We start from the raw sequence: 18,177 nt of genomic DNA on the forward strand, positions 1-18,177 counted from the left end.
TTTAGCCTCTATTATCATCAGACAACAACTTCATTTTTTCAGTGGGACAAATTGACTCGAGTTTGAGATTTTTCATCAAGGGTAACATGGGACAATTATGCGTAGAAGGGCAGTGAATGAGTATCATAGTTCTTCATCGTAAGTTGTGCCGTCCAACTGCAATTCACTGTTTTTGGATGTTTCTGCATACATTTTTGCATATAAACTTCCAACGAGTTTAGCACCACCCAAACGTTCACCGATTTGGCTGAAATTTTGTCCAGAGCATCAGGGCATCAATGCGAACAGAATAAGAGGGCGGCCCATCGAAAAAAATTAAAAAGGTTTTTCCCATATTAATTTGAGCCACCCTAGTGTGCATGTGTGTATTAGGGTGGTTCAAAAAAATGATTTTGCTTCACAGCGCTCATCTAATTCTTTATTATGTTCTGAGTGTCCTTTAAAAATTTGAGCTCATTCGGATTAAAACTGATTTAGCACAAGCCATTTCAAGTTTGCATGCAAATCAGTATGGGGAAATTGATTTTTTCATTATACTGTTGATGACGCTTTCCCTTTAAGCGCAGGTTAAAAGAAAACCTACATAGCTAAAGGGAATACTCAACAGCTTTCACTCAGTGAAAACCGATCCAATTTTGTATTTTTGTATTTTTTCCAATCCTGTAACAAGCCTATTGATATATAATAACAATTCACAATTATCGATAAGCTTCTAGATATCGAAGCTTCTACGTACTTTTCAGAAAAGGAGAGGATATTTCTTTTGAAAAACAATCAAGAACCGAATATAGTAACAAACATAATCTTAGATTTATTTCCCATCTTCACTGCCGTCCGCTCAGAGTTTGTACATTCATGGGTGGCTAATACTTATGATCACATTTACAAACGTGTAACGTCTTCCTGGAAACTCGGATTATTTGTACCCGTTTCATCGCCAATATCACAGCTGTGATTGTCATTTGATTTATTGGTCTTCCGTTTCGGCTTGTCGCCATCATTCTGTTTCGTGGTGGAGCTTCTACTCGCACATGATCCGTTCGTCCTGTTGTTCTCATTTTTCACATCCAAAAAGCTTTCATAGAGGTTATAGTTATTAATTATCACATTTCCTTTGATAATGTGCGTGGTAATACTGGCCGGTCCAGTCATGCTGCTGCCATCTGTGCTGTACGGCATTCCCAGTGACATTTGTATGGTATGGTTTTGAACTACTTCGTCGTGGAGCGATGAAATGACGGTGATTTCGTTTTCATTGATTTGGGCCATAGATTCGGCTGCACTCGGTTGACTACTCCGCGATGCTGTGTTGTTCCGTCCGTTCCGATTGCTTTGGGTATTATCGGTGGACTTGGACCCGTCCTTTTTAGACGATTTGGCCCGTGGGCTGTCTCCCGTTAGAGGACAATCCAGTTGATCTGGGTTACGACATGTTAATAGTTTCTTAAAAGCATTACGAAAGTTGGTATTTTTCCATGCGTAAATCATTGGATTCATCATAGAGTTGGCCATAGCCAGGGAGAAGGCCGCTTTGTACAGAATTGCTGAGTTGTTTTCAAAAAATGAAAATATTTGCGTTAAAATTACGACAAAATACGGCAACCAGCAACACGTGAAGCAACCCATTATAATCAGGACGACCTGTAATTGGATTCCAATATTTGGTTTCTTCATCGTTGGAAAATGCACAACCTACTAACCTGTACTGATTTCCAATCGGATGAGTTTTCCTGCGCGTTGTGTGCTCGTAGTTGTTTGGCATGTTTAGCTGCCTCACGCCATATTCGCCAGTAAACGAGAAGCAAACAAAACCACACCAGGGAGAAAAGTGGCGTTATCACTCCCGCCACATACCAGGGATAAAGGAGTTCATCGAATTCGCACTCCATCGCCGTGTCCCACTTGTTCCAAATCAGTGGAATGGTTGCGATGAGGATGGCCAGGCACCAGCCGAAGCCCAATATCACTAGGGCAACTTTTTTCGTCATTAATCTGAAATGGAAACACAGAAAAAAATGGGTTTAATTAATATGGCATTTTGGTGTTTTCAGGAGTTGCAAGGCGGCGGATTTCGTTCTATTGTTTGCTTTTGAATATTGGACTGGTCGGACATTGCGTTCAAGAATTATAGAAAATGATTGTCCTGTCACAACGCCCCCCCCCCCTCTAGAAAAAAATAAAGGTACGCATAAACATTTTATGCCGGGACAGAGATAACAAATGTGAATTGATAGAAAAAATTGATCTGTTTTGCTTTTTAGTCTTTTCTGTTGCGATTTCCTCAATATCGAGAAAAATGATAAAATTGTGAGCTTCCAAATGAAATTATTTAAGAAAACTTATGAGTTATTCTATTTTTCAATTAATTCATTTATTTTTTTATTATCCACCGCCTTAATTATTGTATAACGTCCCGTCAGCGAAATACACTCTTGTACACGGACGTCTCTCAACACATAATTGGGATCCATACGATCCTATGCAGGTATTTATCATTGAAACAAATAAAATCGTCGGAGTCGAGTTTCTGAAATATCTCTGTTTGACAAATAGAGAAAAGAGAAAAAATATTTCAAGCTCTTTTTAGTGGAATGTATTCACCCGTCTAAGACGAGTTAAGTATTCTCCATTTAATTCCACCAATTATTTCGATATCTGTGCAGATACGTATTTCGACCAAATTCAAACATGATTCAAGACAATTATCTTTTGCATGAATATTCATCAGCCTGACTAAAACCAAACAAGTTTAGGTACGATCATGTGATTTTTTTTATTAAATTGTTCGTAAATAGAATCATTCATATTCATTCATATTGTATCGTGAAGTAGATTGGCCCAGGATACGAAAAGTTGTCGAATCCTTTGTGGCAGGATTGTGCCAGGATTGTGCCTTTGGGTGAGAAAATTAATCTCAGATCAATCACTTTTTGCATAAGCTGGTGCAACTGATTTGATGTTTGCATGTGGGTTTCAGTCCAAATACATAGGAAAATACCGATGTGCTTCAGTAAAGGTGTGGGCCAAAGTCCTCTATGTCTGTAGTAGTCGAAAAAATAACGTAAACATTGCCACCCACAGTGGGTGGGCGGAATGAAACGTCACGTCTGTTATAAAAATTGTATTGAGTATGCCAGACGTGACGTCACATTCGGTCGCCTTCGGCCATCTTCGGCAACCCAGCTGAGAGTTTCTCTCTCAAAAGAGAGAATTTTCGTTGAACAAATACTACTTTAGGGTTTGGCCCACACCTGTAGTAAAGCACATCGGGAAAATACACTTCCGTCACTCTTTCGTTCTAGAAATTGGTTCGGTATGCCCGATGATTGAGCTTAGAATTAGAACAAAGGTAGTTGATATGTTAAAGATAAATTCAAAATAACATTATACGATGATCAAATAGTTCAAATAGCTTTTATATAGTTTTTGTATGATTTATCGTGAATCGGATTGTGATCTTTGGAATTCATTTAGGCCGATACAAATATTTAAAAACTATTGTATCTCCGAGGGGTATTTTTTTGCCAAAAAATAATAATTTGAGGGAGCAACAAAATAAAATTCGGATAATTTTGAGGATTTTCAAAACATTATTTAACAAATCCGAGGAGTTTATTTTTTATTTTTTTTCATTTTAATATTTATTTTTTATTACCCCTTTTCCATTGATCTTTCGGAGACCAGTAGGACAAAATGTTAATTAAATATTTGTAACGGCCTTATTGCCATGAAAAACATACGCAAGCAATCAAAGGTTTGGTGGTTTGGCGCTCGCTCAAACAAATGTAAATGCACGCGCACCAAAACACATATTTCAGCCGCATGTCACTTATAAAAATATATGCACAGAAAAAAAAAACAAAACAAAATTGAATAAAAATGTTTGATGCGAGAAAATAAAAGTTTATTGAAAAACAAATTTTGTTTTCTTGAATTCTCATACCTCAATGCAACACAAAATTTTCAGGAATTCAATTCGGGAATCCATTTTGCCGATTCCTGATTCCTGAGCACAGACAACGTAAGTTTGTTTTATAAAAGTGCACTGTAGCGTTTAATTTTAAGCTTTTTCGAGCGAGTTTGCACCTGGGTAACAGACATCGGTGAGTTTTAGGGGCCATCCACAAAGTACGTCACGCGTTTAGGGGGAAAGGGGGTCTCGAGAAGCCGTGACGATTCTTATATTTTGTTTAGCGAAATAATACAAAAAGCGTGACGAAGGGGGAGGGGGTTGACGTACTTTATGGATCTACCCTTACCAAATTACCAGAAATTAGAAGAATCGGTTGAAAACTGAAAAACAAACCTGATTCATCCACCTGGCGGTGTTTGTGCCTTTCTCCAAAGAGAGAGACTTGAGTGAGATTTTCTTTGGGTGTTTTTTTGTATAGAAATCGTATTTTGGTCATAACTTTTGATCCCATAGTCTGTTTTGGCCAATTTTCAATAGGAAGCAGTGGGACAGGATTGTTGCAAACAAATAGGATCAAGATAAGTGCCTAAAAGATGAGTGAGTTTTATTTTGCGCACATACATACGCACACGCACACACACATACAGACATACATCATCTCAATTTGTCGAGCTGAGTCTATTGGTTTATAACACTATGGGTCATCGGGCCTTTTATCACAAAAGCGTCTTGGAAGTGAATATATATCATTTTCGTTGCACCTTGGTGTACGAGAAAGAAAAAAAATGGCTGCCTTTCAAAGTGGCCTGGACCCCAGCGCATAGACAAAAGGTTAATTAGGATGAAATTTTGCACATACTTTCGGAACAGCAGACAGACCATTTCCGACTGAAAAAAAATCGACCCTCAAGTAATTTATTTTAAAAAAAGTTGTAAGGTACCCCGGGACTTTCAACTACCGGGAGAAGTTATTACTTTTATTTCAATGGATTTCCAACAAAATAGTTGTCGCCTATTGTTGAACTCCCATAAGAAATGCACGTGCGTTCAACAATAGGCGAAGAAATTAGCCGTTCAACATTTGGCGAATTACCCTAGTTGTTTCTAAATTTATCATTTATGTGGAAAGTGAATATTTTGAGCAATCAAATAATTGTGTGACATCGAAAACAATTTAAAAGTTTTAATTAAAGTTAAAATCTGCAATTTTCATTTGCCCTTGAGTTTTAACATATATGGGGCAAGTTAATGCAATGGTTAAAACTATGCGATATTTCTCCATTCACATCGCAAATAATCTATTTATTCTACAATAAGTCAACAAAGTTTTGTCTTGTTTTGTTATTTTCAAACTTCGCATCAGATTTACATATTTTCATATAAATGAAGTGAATAAAAATGTTTCTTTTGGAGTATTGATGTATGCAATAAATTCTATTCTATATATATATATATATATATATATATATATATATATATATATATATTCATACGAAATTTTCGTATGAAAAATTCGACAGTTAAAAACAGAATAGGTCCGGTAATAGAAGGTAAGTGGGTCAGAACGGTAAATTTATTTCTGTCACTACCAATATTTTTGTTTAATTGGAAGCCATTTATTTCAACACGTGTAAACTTCAACAATGGAAGCATATAATGATGTATCCGTCGTTAATTTTCTGAAACTCCCTGTTTGCTAAGTATGCGATAACAATTTCGCTAAAGTAGCGTTTTTTTAGGCCCTACTTGCCTCGATGTACCTTATGCCTTATTTAAAAAAAAATATAACTCGGAAACCATTCATTGTATGACAAAACTGTCTGAAAACAAATTGTAGGGAACTGAAAGGACCGGTCAAAAAAATTATTTTACACTGAAAAATCGATAATTAATGTAAAGATTGAAATATCTCGAAATATTTTTACTACAATAGCTCAGAAAATTTTTATCACAAAAACTTGACTTCAAAACGCACATTTTAACAACATAAGAAAGATAAAAATAAAAAAGTTTTAGAAGCAATTTTAGACACATTTTTGAAATATTGACTATTTCTAAGTAAAGACATGTATTTGAAAATATTTTGATTCCTGGGTCAATTTTGAACCAAAAGGCTATTTTGTATTACCGTTTTCGAGATATTTTAAATTTAATAATAAATTTTAAACTGAAAAAATATTTGTATTCCGCCTTTTTCAACACCTTCTCGCGATTCTCCATCACCAACACTAGGTTTCCCGATTATTACATGAAATTAGGCCAAAACCCATCTGGCTGATAATTATTTGGCCGAAATGGATATACGGTCGAAAGTAACGTTCGAGCGAACGGATTGTTCGCCCGGAAAGGCATTTGGCTGAAAACGTCAATGCAGTTTGGCAGAGTTGGTTCGGCAGAAAGAGCCATTTGGCCGTAATGCACATACAGTCGAAAATGTCGCTTAGCTTGACTGATGAACAACAGAGAATATCGTTCGGCAGAAAGACACATTTGGCCGAAATGGACATACAGCCGAAAGTGTCGCGCAACTGGTAATCTTGATGAACAAATTGGTTGGCCGAAATGATCATTTGGCCGAACAGATTGACATTTTGGCCATGCTATCCTTTCAGCAAATTACATTTTGACCTCTTTCGGCCAAACGTCCCTTTTTGCCAAACAATCATTTTGGCTAAATGACCTATTCGGCCAAACGATTTTTTTGGCTAAACGACCATTTTGGCCAAATAGAATTCGGCTAGATGAAATTGGGCTCATTGTGTTATTCGACCAAGTGGCATTCGAACAAATAGCTTTGGCTTTCAGTCAAACGACGAAAAGGCTCGTTTGGCCGAAAGTTGTTTGATCGGATTTGGACGTAATGGGTATCCTTCTGCTATGGCTCTACATTCCCGCTGGAACAAGGCCTGCTTTTCAACCTAGTATTCTATTAGCATTTCCTCAGTTATTAACTGAAAGGTTTACTATGCCCACCCAAAATTTGATTTCTTTATTAAGGTGGTTTACCATAAGATTAAGTTCAACACCGAAACGCTTACCCGAAAACTTCCTGGACCAAACAGATAATCGAGCTCGCCAGCTCCGGATTGGCAATTCTATGCCTCTGATTGCAAGGCTAACTGAGAGACCCCGAAACGGATATTCGACCGAAAACATCGTTTGGTCGATCTGCTCATTTGACCGAAAAGCCGTCTAACTAAAAATGCCGTTTTGCCGAAAAGGCCATTTGGCTGAAAATGTATTTTGGTTAAAATTGACTTACGGTCCAAAAAGTCGTTTGGTCGAACTGATCCTTTGCCGAATAAGTAGTTTGGCCGAATTTGGTCGTTAAGCAGAAAGGGCCGTTTGGCCAAACGGGTTGACATATTGGCTATATTACCTGTTCAGCAAATGGCAGATATTTTCGGTCGGCAAATGATATTCCCGTCCAATTTTTTTTTTCAGTCGAAGGTACGACCGAACGACCTTTTGGACGTATGACCTATTCGGTCAAACAAATATTTCGGCAAAACGACTTCAAGAAAATAAGATTGCTCTGCATTTGTTTGACTAGCTTCTTGTGCGAAAATAACAATATTTAGATGAAAATTTAATGAAATCAGTCTGCTCAAGAACGCGTTACAATGCGTTGCGCGTCAAAGCATACATCGTTGAAAATCTCAGAACGCACACAATAAGTTCATGCCAAAATTGTGAATGTGATACTCAATAATCTTCTCATTGGTAAATGTCAATCATCAAGATAAAACTTTGGACTAAAATAAAAACTTAGAAAAACTTAGAAATTTTCTGTAAAAAAATAAAAAATTGTCAATAAATAAACCAGGGTATCTTGTCTTGTATTGTTGTTGTATATGTATATAAAAATGAGTTTACATTTCCTTTGAGGCAATATAACTCACGAACGGATGAACCGATTTACAAGATTCTCTTACTAATTGATTCGTCGCTAATGCAATCAGCTGTGTTTATATATACTAAAAGTTGGCCAATTTGACGGGAAAAGTTGAAAAGTTGTCAAAATATAATAACATGTAGAGTAGGTACTGAAGAAAGCCATCAACTCGAATTGTAATCTTTCTAGAGTGCGACGATGCAATCAAACAAACGATTGACAGTTAGATAAAATATAATCACGAGCGAGATCGGGCAGGTTCTCCTATAAGTAATAAATAAATATGAAATGTCCATAAATAATGCAAAATTTCCATAAATATGTAATCAAACACTTTTCACGAATCAAAAAAATATTAGCACTTCTAAAAACAAAAATTGCAATTATAAACGGAGAATTTTCAATAAAGTTTCATTGAAAAGATATAAAATTTCCATAAAAAAATCAATATTAGCAATTAACAATTACAAAGTTTTTTTCACCAAAAATCCAGAACTTTTCACAAAAGTCAATAAAGATAAAAATGGAAAAATGAATGAAAAATTGAAAGAAAACGAAAAATATTAAAGTTTCCTTGAAAAAATATAAAAAAGCTATAGAACTGGGCTTTTCCCATAGATGAATCGTTCTTTAGAAGCGTTCATCGTTCATGGAAAATTTAATCAATTTTATTTCCCTATTTTCGGTGGACACTTTCTCATTTTTTTATTACTCGTTATTGACTTTTTTGGGGAAAGTTTTTTATTATTTTTTATTCTTTAGGGAAAATTCTTCTTTTATAATTGCAATTTTTGCTTTGAAAGTTCGTTTTTGTTTATGGAAATTTTGCGTTATTTGTAGATATTTTATTTGTTGCTTATACTTTGATTTGTTCAAGGGGAATTTTTATATTGTTTTATGGAATATTTCTAATTCTTTATGAAAATTTCATGTTGCTTCCAAGACTTTGCTTCGGCTTTATTGACCAGGGTAATTTTTTTCGGCGTTTGAACAGATTAAATTGGTGGTGTCCAAAATCAGTGCCCAAAACAAAGAATATTTTCATTTCAGAAAATTGCACTTTTGGTACAGTTCAGGTTCAGAGCCGTAATTCTTGAATCCATGAGAAAAGGTCCAAAGACAAACGGTAGAAAGGACAAAAGGTCCAAAAGGTTTATTCCAAAGGAATTTGCTTTGAAGGACTTAATAGGTATACATATTGTCTGGAATCTTGTAAATATTTATTGCTTTTAAAAAAATGAAGTTCTCAAGTGCAACTTTTTAAATAACTATAAAATCTGGAAAAAGTTTCGAATGTGAATTAATATGGAAACATTTTATCAGACGAAACGGTAAAGAATGAGCAATTTTCAAAGAATGAGTAATTATTTTGAAAAAATATTTTTTTAAAGATAAATAAATAAAAAATAAAAAAAAACTATTCAAGCAAATGAAACCAAATTTTGCATGTGAAAAAAACAGAAGTTTTGAAGCTTGCACATTAGCCCTTTCTGTTAACTTCATCGTCTCCATTAATATTAATTTTGTGCGAGACAAAGCTAGAAGAGTCAGCTAGTTTTCAATAAAAATAATGAGCTAAATAAATAAATAATAATAAAAAATAATCAATAAAAATAATCAATAAAAAAAATAATAATAATAAAATCTGTATATAAACAAAAGTAATATAATTGAATTTTGAATTTGTATGAGCTCGTACTTTTTAGAAAATAACACGACGCATATCTGTCCCATCTTTGCTGGGTTTCCTATTAGTATGGAACAAATATGCGATTCGCGGCAGTATATTTCGTTTAAATGAAAATTGTTGCATATTTTGTTCAATTCGACAAATCAAAAAAGCGCGCCAAGGGCAAAGGCTACCAAGGGTGCTGGTATTTTTCATATTTTATTTTATCATGCGATAAGAAATTTTAAAAATGTAGTCTTTATATAGGTACATGTAGCGTACGAGAGAAGCAAAAACATCTTAAGGTAGACAGATGTCGCTCTTAATTGGGATGCTTTCAGCTTTACACATTTCCGAATCAATTTTAGCTACATTTTTCACATTCAGTACCACTACTGCAGATTAATCATTAATCTATTATATTCTGTAATACTCCAAAACACAGAGATGAAAAAAAATCAGTACTTACCAAGACAAAACAGAAAAATCGAATTCTCAACATTTTTTTCGGTCGTACCATGTAGGTACAAAAAAAACAGTTCCTTGCTTTATGAGGCAACTTTAAACTAACGACCTGAATTGCACAGTGTGGTGCGCTCTATCATAGTTGATATCTTTCTTCCGACACACCTTCGCGTATGGTTGCAGTCAACGACACGACAGTAGCAATAGTAGCTAAAACAGTATATACTCACCGGGCATAGTGCAGCGGATAGCAGATGGCAATATATCTGTCCACAGCGATGGCAATCAAGTTCCAAATGGACACACTGCATGCGATAATCAGGATGAAGAATCGTAACAAACAAAAGTGTTTATGCCGGCCCAACTCATTCCCCATATAGAAGGCTAGATGGTACGGCAGCGTCAGTCCGACAAATATGTCCGACATGGCCAACGATAGCACGAATAGGTTCGAAATCAGCAATCTCAACCGCCGATGATAACGCACCGCCAGGATGGTGAGGATGTTCCCACTCAGAATGCAAATCATTAGCACACCGTCGATGATGGCCCATATGAACAGGTCTTCGCTGATGGCCGTCACGCGATCGGCATATACGCGTACCGTTGTCGTGTCCAGCGTTGATGGCTCCATTGTGTCCACAAATGTCTTTACGGTGCTTGCTAACATGTTTGGCAAATGTATCCACTTCTGGTTTTGTTGATTCTCTACTCGACCGGTACCAGCCTTTTAGTAGAGGAACGGCCACCTGAGGTAGCTGGTAAATAGACGATAATTTTTTACATTCACTCTTTGTTTCTTTAATATGGGTCACTTCAGAAAGAATCGACAAGGTGCGTATCCTGAACTTTTTAACCATTATCGCTTTAGCTTCGAGCAGTATTGATGCAACTTTGATTGGGTTTAGAAGACTGCATTTTTTAAATAGAATAACTGCCGTCTTCTGCTCTCATTATATTTCAAGCGTTTCATAGAAACTTGACCGATAAATGGTAAAATCAAATGGTGTTCAAGCCATAGTCCGTTGACTGTCTCGAAGTTGTTAAATAGATGTTCGGGTTTATTGATAAATTAGATACTCAGTTTTGCTCGAATGAAGGTCGATTTTAATTATCGTTATTTTTATACAGTAATTGTGACAAACTATTTAAGGTCTACTTCTTCAATGCATTTGTTTTTGATAAAATGCTTGTGTCGATTTTATTTGAAATCACCCATATTTAAATCATATTTATTTATATGTGTGAAAAGTAACTCACATTAATATTTTCACCGAAAGTTGTAAAATGTATATTTCATATCCGTATATATGCCATATCTGTCCATGCACATGAAAACACCAACTTTTAAATTATTCAAGCTTCTCATCTTCGTAATCATTTTCGCATCACTAATCATCCAGTCGAAGTCCAACCAAATTATTCTTCACTTCCCCAGCGCCTTACGATGACACAAATGACGTGTTTTCCATTTCGGTAGATTCTATTTGCTTGTCATCAACAATCCAACTATGCTTCACCCTTGAATGAGCGCCGGCTCTTCTGGCACCGTATCAGTGTGATCCAATCGTGCGGTCTGTTTACGCTTCGCTTGTCGATATTTCATTTTACAATATAATCCTTATCAACAACCTCACGCTCTGCAAGAACAGCTTTCTATAAACTGCCAGTTGACTATCACAGAAGGATCGACGTTGCACGCATGCATTCTTTATTCCACCGCCTACAACACGCGCGAAAGCTTCCTCTTCAAGTGGGCCGCGCGCCGTGAACTATCAACGATTCAATATTTTGATTTGGCGAGTTTCCCCTCTGACCAGTGCAGTGATGGATGGATGGTCGCCGAACTATATTGCAACAGATATGAGAAGGCGCGTTCGTTTTTTCGACGACATACTCGTGGGCGCCAACACTAGAAGCAGAAACGCATGCTTGCTTACACGCCGCACGAAGGTTGAACACTGACTACGGCCTCTTCCAGTTGAACGGTGGTTGGTGATGCGATGAAGTACCACCGATGAAGAAGCTACCACAACACTAGTTGTTCTCGCCGACATTGGTTGCCAATCGGATGGTCACAGTCCACTGATCGCAATTGCTTTAGGAAGAGAGTTGTAAATCAGAACTTTCAAGTTGTGTTTGCATTTGCTTTACGACGAAGTAAGTTGTACTGTAAATTGGCCACTAAAACGAAGATACTTTGTCGAGGTGGATCGAGATCTTTAAATAAACAACGTAACCGAAGTCTTCGGCAGATCGTTTTTAGGATACACAAGTAGTGTCAGGAAATATTGTATGAATACAATAGTTTACGGTCTACGAACCATAATCAATATAGTACTGATACAATCTTTCCTCCAAAAATGTATGAAGAAAATCTATTTCTCTTACGGTTAACATTCTTAACAACCCGTTGCTCATACAGTCCGGTCTACGAAAACCATAGTAACTATGGTCAAAACGTTATTAGACTACAGTACGGTTATGGTTAAGTACCATTATCATTATGGTTCAACCTGGAACGTATACCGTTCCAATAATGGTTCGGCTATCGTTTGGATTTATGCGGGAGGGTGGATGCTGATAAATTACAATTACAAATTTTGGTTTCCGTGATTGATTTCTTATTTTGATATCAGTTTGCTGTTGATTTCTGAATTATACGCCCAACCAGCAAATGTCAAATTGAGTACTGGGCATATGCAAAATTGTTAGATTCTAATACGAATATTGTATGAGACCATACAATTTTGCAAGTTTTTCTCACAATATCTGTTTAAGAAGCTTACATTTTTTTCTATATGAATCTAACAATTTTACATCTGTCCACTTCTTATACAGATTTTGGTAGGCTCTTATTCAGAACTGTAAGAAAATCTGACATCCGCTGGTTGGGTGTACGAATTGATATAAAACTGATTATTTATTTCGTTATCAAAAACCAAAATAAAAATAAGTTTTCAATTTGCTCTCATCGACAGCAGAAATAGTTTTCAATTTGGTGTCACAATAAGATTATTCTACTGTAAAATTTTGTTATTTTAACCGTTAATTTTTCCACAACTTGAAAACAAGTTATCGATTTGATCTCAAGCTTTGCTTGGGCTGTTAATCATGTGACCAGCCCAATTTAGCCGACGTGGGGATGGTAGCGGAAGGGTGGAAAGGTGGAAGCAGCACTACGAGGAACATTTAAATGGCGCGAGTGCAGGCAGTGAAAGTCAAAGCAACGCGCTGAAGCGGAGGAAATGACTACGTCAGTTCAGCGGACGATGGAAGCCAACCAACCCTCACCTTGAGGGAAGTTAAGGATGCCATCCAACAGCTAAAGACCAATAAAGCAGCTGGCAAGGATGGTATCGGAGCTGAGCTCATTAAGATGGGACCGGAAAAGCTGGCCACTTGCCTGCGCAAACTGATAGTCAGAATCTGTGAAACTGAACTGCTAACGGGGGGTGGAATAAGGGGTCATATGCCTCATCTACAAGAAAGGCGACAAGCTGGAGTGTTAGAACTATCGAACGATCACCATCTTTATTGCCGCCTACAAAGTGATATCCCTGATCATCTTCCGTCGTCTGTCACCATTAGTGAACGGATTCGTGGGAAGTTATCAAGCCGGCTTCGTTGACGGCCGCTCAACAGCCAGATCTGTACTGTACGGCAAATCCTTCAAAAATGCCATGAATACCAGGTCCCAACGCACTATCTGTTCATTGATTTCAAGGCGGCATACGACAGTATAGATTGCGAATAGCTATGGAAAATTATGGACGAGAACAGCTTCCCTGGGAAGCTTCCCAAGTAGCACACGCAACATCTTCCAAAAGCACCTAGTTTCTATTCAGTTTCATTGAAGATATTGGAAAAACGTCAAAGTAAGAAAATGTTGCATCAAGCTGTCAAAAACGTTCGAATTGTGATCAATGTTTCATTAACATTGCAATGCAGTACGTGTTTGACATTTGAAACAAACAACCAAAGAATCCTTCACTTCATGTTGCAAATACGAAACAAAATCATTAAGTTGCATATTTTTACCATGTAACTTCAATGCGCCTTTTAAAATTTAATAATTTGTTTAAATTAAGTTGCAGATAAGTTGAGTGTGTCTTCAAGTTTAATTTATCATCGTTCAACGTTTTGACAACTCACAACTTTTTCCTGTTATGGTGCAATCAAGTAACAGGAAACCCGAGTACAAAGCTTCATAATCGTATGGTTTTTATGGTGAGTCAACATGCAGTCCCTTCGAAGTGTTGAATGGTGCTGTGGTAGAGTGAAGGACTATCGATCACAAAGTCCATAAATCGAATCCAGTTTTATATTTTTATTTTATTTTTTTTTCCGCTGTAGTTTTTGCAATATTCTTGCAATTTAACTGCAATCGAAGGATGTTTCCGTAGGCTCCACCTCTTGCGATTTTTAGATTGCAAGAGAGATATTTGATGGCACATGTTCAGTAGTGAAACAAGTTGTGCTGCTTGGGTTACCAGACTGATCAAAGCAACGATGGATGGTGTATAAAACTGTGCGAATCGCGCGGGGGACTTTCGTGCCTGTTGTTCAACATTGCGCTAGAAGGTATCATGTGGAGAGTCGGGCGTAATAGCCTGGGTACGATTTTCAACAGATACAATCAATTTATTTGTTTCGATAGACATTGTCGGCCGAACATTTGCAAAGGTGGCAGAATTGTACACCCGCCTGAAACGTGAAGCAACAAAAGTTGGACTGGTGGTGAATGCGTCAAAGACAAAGTACATGCTTGTGGGCGGAACCGAGCGCGACAAGAAGACGGTGTGTGGCGGCGAAGGATGAAGCACGAGCTCGCCCAGCTCTACGGCGAACCCAGTATCCAGAAGGTAGCTAAAGCCGGAAGGGTACGATGGGCAGGGCATGTTGCAAGAATGTCGGACAGCAACCCTGCAAAGATGATGTTCGCTTCCGACCCCGCAGGTATGAGACGACGTGGAGCGCAGCCAGCGATATGAGCTGACCAGGTAGAGAACGACTTATCGAGCGTGGGACGCAATCGAGGATGGAGAGATGACGCCTCGAACCGTGTATTGTGGCGTCAAATTGTTGATTCAGTGTTATCTGTTTAGATGTAAGCCAAATAAATGAAATGGGGATGGTGTCATGTGGCGTATTTTCAGCCTGGCACCAGTATTCTTGTGCCAATGTATCTCCGGGTGTTAAAGGGCGCCCACGGCAGTATAGTATGTGCGCATTATTACCAATACAGACTACGTCTAACGTAGCTGGCAAGCAACGCAACTCCCGAGCAGCACACATGTTGTTCATAGGTCACAGTAGCTTATGTGTGACCCGATTTAGTCACAATTAGGTTGCTGTAACAGTTTCATTGAACTTGTGCTGCTTGGGAGGGTAGCTACCGATAACGAAACCCATGATCGAATAGCAGAACGGTAATACTGAACGCCTTGCTAAAACGAGTTCAGCTCGGACATGAATTCAAAAGCGTCAACATGAACTCGTCGGACATCTTATAAGTTTCCCAGCCAGCCTTGCCCCTCCTACCAACAGGCGATCATCACCCGCCAGTGCTAGTACAACTGGATGTTTACTGCTTCGTTCCTGCTCAAACTGAACGCTATCCAAATGCCATAAATTTCGACTTCCTGCGCTTCGATTACATCTCTCTCAATTCTGAACTTTCTATGATCAATTGGAATCAATAGCTCCAGGTGCCTTCTATCAATGGTAATGTTGCCCTGTTCTATGACACACTGTATGAAGTTTTTCAATTGATGGTTCTTCGTCGCTGAAGTATTATTCACAGTATTAGCAGAAAGCCATGGTAGAATGCTGAACTTCGTAACAAGCGCAACATACTGAAAAAAGCGTAAAAAATATACCTCGCTAACAAAACCAATAAGAATAGGAATGTACTCCGATTGGTGGAATCGTCCTATTACGAGATTCTCGACTCTTGCTACTGTAGACACCTGGACAATTTGAAAAACAACCTTTCAATGTTTTGGAAGTTCGTAAAATCTCAAAGTCAACTAACCAAACCCACGAACCTTTTTGCACCATTCTTTCAGAGCGTATTCAACGCAACATCACTGCTTCAAGCCCACGCAGCAGGTTTCCAGAATGTCCTAGTCCATCAAATCCATCTTCCAAGCTTCAAGTTTCCCCACCTCGAAGTGTAAAAGCCCTTTGCGACCTTGATGTTTCCAAAGGCGCGGTAGTAGATGGCTTAAAGCTCTATCTTCTGAAGAGCTGTGTGGAATCTTTAGCAGCTCCGCTGCTACCACTTTTTAATCAATCGATAAAAAGACAATACATCCCCGGAATTATGGGAAACTGCAAAAATGATCCCAGTTCACAAACAAGGAAGTATGCGGAATGTTGAAAACTACCGCGGTATTTCCACAGATAACAGATATTGAAGCTAGAACAAATTTTATTGAAAATCCTGTGTAAACTTATGAATTGATATACGTTGACCCACTACTGCCATCTACTCAACTGATTACGGCAGTACCTAAGGATGCAGCTGAATTACAACCATCGAACGCAGCCAATGCATTTGACAGCCGAATTCGGGCTGCGTTTTCAATAACAATGATCCTTGCGCCATCTCCAATCGATTGTCAAACGCGCTCCCAATTTAAAATGCATTTGAATTAACGGTTGCGGATGTTTACACACATATGGGATGCCAGCCTCAATATCTGTTATCTGTGGTATTTCTATACTATGCTGTCCTGGTAAACTCCTGGAATCTATGATCCAGAAAGTCATCTTATTTGCAACAAAACTTGCTATATCGGAACACCAGCATGGTTTTGTTCCATGTCGTTTGACCACGACCAACCTGGGGTGGCACTGCGCATCACGATTCGAACGTAATTCTATCGAGTCGAACATATCTGGCATTACGGCTTTCGATTCGATCTCGAAAACGACTCATCGTTCGAGAATGCTTGAGGAGGTACAAGAATAACGAGATGTTTTGGCATTATGGAAACTCGATAGCACACTGAAAAACGACTCAAGTCGAATGAAAAACACTCGTCACCTTTATAGCTTTCGAATGTTGTTCGAGAGTATTTTCTTGCTAAAAGTTTTTCATTATATTTGTTATTATTTCTCTACGGGAAGGGAATAAATGCTTCATTATTGTATCTTGAATGAAAGAATGTCATTAGTATACCTACTTTTATAGTTTTCAGACAATATACAATCTCTAATTATCTCGTAATCTGCGTGAAAACGTGTATATTCTAAAATCTACGACAAAAATAGTTGACTTTAATAAAATAAAACGCGCAAGAGTTTTAGTACATTTAACTTAAACACATGGGAACACCAAATTAATTTATTATCGAAAGCATCTTTAGATTTAAATTATTTAACTCAACATTGGATCTGTGGCATAAACTCGACTGCCCCCAGTCGCATATCAGTCCTATACCGTTTTATCGCATATTGCGATAATGCCCATTGAAGTTCCAAATCGCATCTTTCATATGAATCTTCAAAAAAATCTAATAAATTGAAACTTCATCGTATCTTGCTGAAATTTTACTGAGTTGCTCATCATTCGATAGATTTTGCAACAGCTCTATAAATAATATTGTTTTTTATAGTAATTGAGCACAATTGGCTTGTTTATAAATTAACTGAGAATTCATGCCCTGAAGGATGCCTTTCCAACAGGCAACATGCTACACGCAGATGAAATTACTTTTAATCTCTCTGTTTACTCACATTCGCCATGCGCTGAAGGTTGTCTCTCCAGCGGGTGGCATACTAAACACGGAGACATCTCTCTCTTATTCTCTCTGTTTACATTTCGTTTGACAGAACATATTCGATTGAGCTAGTACAACACCATTCGAAATCTTGTACTGCGACTGAATGAAGTCGAACGAAATGCATAATGCCGCAATTTTTTTTTCGAAACGAATGCAAAAACGTACGAATCGAGTGATTTGATTCGCAATGATACGAGATGCGCAATGTTACCCCTGCTATATTACTCTAACGTGTTGTTTCGTGAAGTCGAACGGCGAAATCAAGTGGATTCGATTTATCTAGATTTTTCAAAAGCATTTGACTGCGTACCACATCGTCATGCTGTGGATAAGTTACGACACATAAGCTTTTAAGACTGGGTAGTGGACTGGATTCTATCCTATCTTACCGGCAAAACAGCTTACGTTGAAACAAACTCTTCCCGATCCGAATCCTTCAACA

General features: G+C 37.8%; 2 protein-coding genes across 2 annotated transcripts in view; one reads left to right on the plus strand and one right to left on the minus strand.

The window, feature by feature from the left end:
* Positions 1-18,177, plus strand: part of LOC134205447 (serine/threonine-protein kinase Smg1-like) — a 96,857-nt gene that overhangs the window by 32,451 nt on the left and 46,229 nt on the right.
* Positions 802-11,903, minus strand: LOC134208027 (histamine H2 receptor-like). Its single transcript, XM_062684133.1, has 4 exons — positions 11,203-11,903; positions 10,173-10,700; positions 1,701-1,992; positions 802-1,641 (listed from the first exon to the last, which is right to left on the minus strand). Exons 2-4 carry the CDS (start codon positions 10,610-10,612, stop codon positions 883-885), a joined length of 1,491 nt encoding a protein of 496 aa, XP_062540117.1. The 5' UTR covers positions 10,613-10,700; positions 11,203-11,903; the 3' UTR covers positions 802-882.

This window comes from Armigeres subalbatus, chromosome 1 (genome assembly GCF_024139115.2).
Source record: "Armigeres subalbatus isolate Guangzhou_Male chromosome 1, GZ_Asu_2, whole genome shotgun sequence".
NCBI lineage: Eukaryota > Metazoa > Arthropoda > Insecta > Diptera > Culicidae > Armigeres > Armigeres subalbatus.

Excerpts from the sequence above, each read along its gene's own strand:
- LOC134208027 (XM_062684133.1), bottom strand. The coding sequence starts at position 10,612 with ATGTTAGCAAGCACCGTAAAGACATTTGTGGACACAATGGAGCCATCA. Across the intron at positions 1,993-10,172 it reads TATCCGCTGCACTATGCCCG|ATTAATGACGAAAAAAGTTG; the intron begins GTGAGTATATAC and ends TTTCCATTTCAG. Across the intron at positions 1,642-1,700 it reads CCGATTGGAAATCAGTACAG|GTCGTCCTGATTATAATGGG; the intron begins GTTAGTAGGTTG and ends ATCCAATTACAG.